Here is a 6,584-nt window from a genome sequence, read left to right as displayed (position 1 = left end):
CCTATCGAGATTTAATATTTAAAACTCGACAAATAGCTCGATAGTTGTATCTATCAAAAATTAGGAAATTTAGATTTCCAGATCTGATTTCACGTATATCCATGTGTATTTGTGAAGGGTTTCTTTTCTCACAACCCTAGACATATATAAGGATTATTTTAAGAGCCGTCAAAGGTGATGCAACTTGATCCAAAGTGATTATTCACTCAAATTATGACCGAAGACAATTTGCCCTAGTTCATCTTTCTCATTAAGAAGCTGCTGCGTTTGTGCGCCAAGGGTTTTGAAGGAGCTTCTTGATCTTGATCTTCATCGTGTGGATGAACTGAAGAACTTTGGTTAGTCACGTACTTAGATCCACGCATCAATTGGTTAGTCACGTACTGGGAACCATACATTGAAATGAGAGATTGTCACTACATTACAAGTCCAATTGGGTATTGGGGTAAGGGTTCAACTGTAGGTTAGTATAAGTTACTAGGATTCCTTTACTTGTAACCGCTTGTTTTGATAATAGTGGATTTTCAGGAGTGGTGACCTTAAATTCAGCCGGTGGAGTTTTGCCTCAGTAGTTTTCCCTATTCGAAAACAAATTACCCGTGTCAAATTTTATTTCTGCTACATTTAGTTATTTGGTGATTTGTTTCTGCTACAATGCTCATTGCATGTAATTGAATCTAATTAATTCACTTAGCTAATTATTTGATTAATTTACCAAAGGAGTCAATACATTCTTGGCCTATCACCATTGAAGTGGAAGCACTAGCAGCAAGATGCGCTCTAGAGTTTGTAGTAGAAATTGGAGTGGACCAGGTAATTTTAAAAGGCGATTTAGAGATCCTCATCAAGGCATTACAAAAAGACTCTAGCAACCTAGCTCAATATGACCATCTGGTTACTTATGTCTAGTATCTAGCGTCCATTTTCCCACCCCTATATGCTTTTCCCATGTACGAAGGCACTGCAACTTTATAGCACATTCTTTTGCATGAAGAGCAATTTGCTCCCCTCTTTTATTTGTTTGGATGAACAATGTACCACTAAACATTGAAATTGTAACTCAGGCTTATTTAAACAGCCTCCCTTAATTCTTCAATAAGACTAGGGTTTTTTCTCAAAAAAACAAATTACTTAACAAATACATCAATACATTACGAGCATGGATAGAATGACCTATTTCAAAATTTTACAAAAGGATAGGGGTCTAAGTCCAAAATTTTAAACATTATGGGACAAAATCAAAATTATCCCAAACCGGAAAGGTGCAAATAGAAATTTAATATTTTTTTACCATTCAAGACCATAATTTTGTTATACATACACACTGGACTAGCTTTCACAATTTTCATTTACCTTAGCACTTAGAAAAAAAAAATACATACATACCTATAGATAAAGTTATGGCATATATTTTAAAAGCCTCCTTTAAATAAAATGGACAATTGTACTTTTGCACAATAATCATAATAAGAAAAAACGTTGACGAAAATAAATTAATTTGTTCAAATACAAATGCCTCGCATATTCTTTTCTTTTTTTCTTTTTTAAGGGGGAAAACAAGAAACTTTGATTAACTTGAACCGGTTAAATCAACTTGAAGTGCACAATAAAATTGTGATGGAATATCCTCCATCCACACTAAAAAATCTGGAATGTCAATAACGTATCTTGCTAGGCTCACACATTCTTGATTGTCCAACATTGCAGGTTTTTCATATTGTAAAGTTGTGATTTACAACTATGGTTTTAGTTGGCTTTTATTCCGTGCCAAATTTGATTGTAATTTTATTATATCTTTTGTCCCTGTATTTATTGTGAGATTTGATTGTAAAGGTTGTGTGATAGAGAGAGAGAGTGTGTGAAGACTCAAGCAATTGAAGCCAGAAGAGTTCTTGCGGGTAGCTCGCGACTAAGCATCCCGCGAAGTGAAGCATGTGTCTTGCACATGACTGGAATGCGAAGAGTCAGTACAGATGGAGACAGCTGTGTCTCGCGAGTATATTGCGGGTAAGACCTTCCCGCGAGACACCCGTGAGACATTTTGTTCTGCCAGACTGTACTATCTGATACACACTTTTTGTACCCATACTATATATACCCACATTACCCACAAATGTTAAGGAGTGCTTCTGAGAGAAAACTCTAGCCAAACACCTTGAGAGTTAGAAATTGTTATACCCAAAATCCTCCACACAATAGCTTGTGGATTTTCCTCAACTCCTACCTCTTCATTTCCATACCATTGAAAGGTTGATAGCCCAAACACTTAACACACCATTTTAGAGTGTCAAGTGATCGTTTGGTGCTGCTCGGAAGTATTGAAAGAAGTCAAGGATGGTAGATGCAACATGGAGCTTGTTGCGGGATCTGGAGAGTTAGACAAGACACGGTTTCGAGAAGTCTTGTTGGAGTGGGAGTTTGGAGCGTGTAAGTACAGCGAGTAGATTAGGCTTGGAGGGTCTCTTGCTAACCCATGTATCCCAACTGATTGTCTAGTGGATCGATTACCGCTTGGAGGGCAACAAAAAGGTTTTTCACTGAGTTCTTTGGATTCCTCTTCGATAACACATCGGCGTGTTATCTGTGTTTGCATTCTTTTTCCCTACTCTTTTACATTTCATTTTACTGCTGTGATTATATGAATATGTGTTAGAGTAGCTTGTTTGTTTATCCGCTCACATTTACACTATTCCGCACTTAGAATTAAGTTAGTGTAAAATATATCGAGCCATAACTTTTATTTGGGGGTCTAAACAGCTCTTGTGTTTTTAACACATTTTCGAGCTTTCACACACACACACACACACACACACACACACACACACACACATATATATATATATATATATATATTATGCCTATGCATATTATTATTTTCAGAGGGGAATTTATTGTAGAAATTGAACTTTGTGGTCAGGAACAGAGTTATTTTTCTAACAATGAATCAAGTCTCTAGGTCTCAACTTAACCTTGTGGTGGATTGATCTTAGAGAGCCTTCAAATTCTTTTTGGTCTTGGAAGGGTTTTAAAGCCTTGTTTGTGGTTACCCACTCTTGCCAAGTGACTAGCTCCAAGGATAGAGCGCGTATAGCCGAATAAGAATGGACCATCTACAAGTAATCCAAGGACATTTGAGGCACATTGGAGATGGGATGGGTGTGGTGGCTAGGTCTATTCAAGATCTGATAGGCATAGATGAAACCAGCCGACGCTAATCTGGGCGTAGCAGAGATGACCTTTGCAGCGATTGGCTGATATATATATATATATATATATATATAATATTATGTCTTAGTTTAACAAATACAAAAAATTCCCAGAGAGAGAGAGAGAGAGAGAAATTGAGCGAGCCAGTGCGATAAAAAGAAGGAGAGGCTGAAAGTGAGAAACGCGATTAAAGAAGAAGAAGAAGAAGAAATCAGCATTACGAATAGGGTTTAAGAGCTGATACTTTACAAAACGATGTCGTTCAAGTTAAATTTTATTTTTTAAATATGAAACTAAATGACACTATTTTGGACCTAATCTATATATATAAACCGAAACTTTTGAAATTCTCACAATTTTCCATGTCAGCATTATTTTTTAAAAAAATTCTGATTTTTTTTTTTTATTTTAAAACCCGATAATACATAAAACCTAATAATACTGATTTTCTATTTCTCCCGTTCCCCTTCTTCCACTTCTTTTCCAAAACACACCCCACGGTCAAACCTTCTCCGTCGTCCAAAACAAACCCTACGGCCAAAGCCCTTCTCCATCATCCAAAACCCAGACCCATATTAGCTCCAACAACACCCGATCCCATTCCCCTTCTTTGTCGTCCAAAACGCCTCTGAAGTGATTCACTCCAATCGCAGATATAGGTCAGCCAAGCCCCTTCTCCGTATCAGACCATTCTCTCTGTATTTCTCATTTAATCTATGAATAATATCTTTTCATATTGTCTTTAATTAGGTTTTTCTGTCAATTTAGGGATTTCGTCTTTAATTAGGTTTTTCTGCCATTTTAGGGATTTCACTTCCTAACCCTCAGGTGTGTTGGGTTTTGGCCGTCAACTGCAATTGAAGCCAGTCTCCTTTGTAGAGGAAGTCCAAACCCGAGGTAAGAATTCTGATTTTCTCTTCAATTGAAAACCTACATGCCCAGTTATTCTTCCAATATACTGTTCTTTCTCCACTTCAATTGTTCATGAAATTTTGATTGTGGTTGTGGGTGATCTACTTTGGTGTTTTGGGTTACTATGGCTGAATGGTTGGCCTTTGCCTTGCCGACATTAAAAAAGGCTTTTTTTTTTTTTTTTTTTTTTTTTTTTTTTTTTTTTTGCTTTAGGTTCTGTTGATTTAAGGTGGAAATTTGTGTCAAAAAAGATTGCGATGACTGTTAAGGAGCTCTTTGAGATAGATTTGCTGGGCGGGGTAACAGACTAACAAAAAAATGACAACTCGGTAAGTTCACATTGAAAAAGAAAAAAGAAACAAAACAACACTTTTACTAAAATAGATCTAAAATAGATATCATTTCTAATCAATAATATTTTAATTGGAAAGTAAAAATTTGATAGGACAGATATTTCAAGGATGCATGGCAAGATGGCATGCGATCCATCAAGTTATCATGACTCCTTAAATCAAGGTCACGAGTCTGTGTCAACCTTTTATCTTACAAATACATCCATTAATTCCTGTATATCTTGTATGACTCTCTTTCTATTATTTATTTATTTATTGAGAAACAAACACACACACATACAAGGCTGAGAAAATAAGTTTTAATATAAAGATATACCACAAAATCCACTCAAAAGTCATGGTAACTTTTAAAGGAGAATGGGGTAAATTATACCGCACACAACACCCTCAAAATTCCATTTACTTTTCAAATGTTACTCTAATCAAGTTTTTTCTCCACAAAGTTCTCTTCAATCAACAGAGTTTAACCATGAGCTTCTTTATATCAAAAGGCAACACCACAGTAGGCCTTGATTGTACACGGATGCCTTTGGCCCTCATCAGTGCTGTAGAAACGAAGAAATCCTTGATGATCAAATGGCTTAAATTGTAGTGGGTTTTCATCGTCGACTAGCTCTTTTGGTGTTTGAATTGTCCCGCTATTGAATGAGAACAATGCAAGCGAATATCTATCTTTGTCTTCTCTCATAACAACCCTGTGGTGAGGGGAATATATCCTGCCATTGCTCCAAGCCTGGGCCAATCAAAACAAGTATTTATCAGCACCCTATCAATTGTTTATTCTTTCATTCTTTTTAATTTTAATTTTTTATGATAATTTCGTATGTACATTATCATCAATGAAAAGAAAAATTTACTGTATCCAAAAACCAATTGAATTGTAATTTCCTAAAGGATTAACCTACAAATATTTCATTACTGGAGAAATTAAAAAGTCAAACAGAGCTCATTCACGACTAAACTTATTTATATGAAATATCCTGCACAAGCTAGCATTAAGCTAAAATTGGTGACTGTAACACTTACTGTGAATGCCTCTCCAGCCAAGAATATGAAGGAAGAAGGGGAAGGCTCAAAATGAATCCACCTGTCATCCTTTGTTTTGATCTCTAGACCACTCACATCATTTTGGTGTAGTATGGTCAAGAAGCTCTTGTCAGTATGAGACATGGCGCCAATGTTACTCTCGTTCTCATTGGGCACACTATATTTGATGAGTCGAAGAAGATATGTGGTTGAATTGATGTAAGAATCAAAGTACTTGTTCACTCCATAGCTTTCAAATACCATACTCTTCACCGAACGTTCCAATTGGGAAACAATCCTTGAGTAGGAGTATATGGTATCACTAAACAAGCAGGAACAAATAATTAATTAGGTATATATATATATATATATATACAAATACTAAAAATAAATAATAAAGTTTTTAGGATTATAATTAAATATAGAAATATAGTTATACCAAAAGCGTTTGTTTCCACGAGGCCACATGAGATTTGTGAAGTTTTGAGTTCTGCTGAGAATTTGTGCGTCCTCAATTCCCATGCTTTCATTGAGTGGCATATATGGGTTTTGGCCAAAATAGCCATGGTAAGGTTTGCCAGAAGTGTTTTGGGTTTTGGTTGCCAGAGGGAGATCAAATAAATCCACTAACAAATCAAAAACAGAATTGTGAAGCTCCGAGGAGATGACTTTATCATCATATGATGCTACGAAACAGCCGTAATCTTCGAGAGCCTGCCGGACATTGTTGCATATGGATACCCAGTGACTTGTACCTGATTTCAATTTGTTAGGAGAGAAATCTATAATAGGGAGTCTGGGTTGTTCTTGAGAAGGCATTGTTTGTTGTTTTGCTTGCTCGATCTCTTCTCACTTGTTCTTGTGTCTTAAGGTTATCAAATAAATAAAGCTTCAATCTATTTATGGACAATGAGCAAAGAAAATGTCATCCATGTTTATATATAGTTTTGACTTTAGTTTTTTTAATGGCCGTTGGAAGTTGACAGTTGATGGCAGGTAACATCACAGAGTCAAAGTGCATTGTATTCTTAACAAGGATTAGAGTTGCACTATATATTGTCACACTCACATAGCCACAAACACAGT

General features: G+C 36.0%; 1 protein-coding gene across 1 annotated transcript; it reads right to left on the bottom strand.

The window, feature by feature from the left end:
* Positions 1 to 4,810: 4,810 nt before the first annotated feature.
* Positions 4,811 to 6,356, bottom strand: LOC115962786 (probable 2-oxoglutarate-dependent dioxygenase AOP1). Its single transcript, XM_031081659.1, has 3 exons — positions 5,938 to 6,356; positions 5,499 to 5,820; positions 4,811 to 5,205 (listed from the first exon to the last, which is right to left on the bottom strand). The coding sequence occupies exons 1-3, from the start codon at positions 6,315 to 6,317 to the stop codon at positions 4,957 to 4,959; spliced, it is 951 nt and encodes a 316-aa protein (XP_030937519.1). The 5' UTR covers positions 6,318 to 6,356; the 3' UTR covers positions 4,811 to 4,956.
* Between the last annotated feature and the right edge of the window lie 228 nt (positions 6,357 to 6,584).

Source organism: Quercus lobata, chromosome 10 (genome assembly GCF_001633185.2).
Source record: "Quercus lobata isolate SW786 chromosome 10, ValleyOak3.0 Primary Assembly, whole genome shotgun sequence".
Lineage (NCBI taxonomy): Eukaryota > Viridiplantae > Streptophyta > Magnoliopsida > Fagales > Fagaceae > Quercus > Quercus lobata.
Note: the sequence above shows the minus strand (reverse complement) of the source record. Positions and strands in the feature narration are given on the sequence as shown.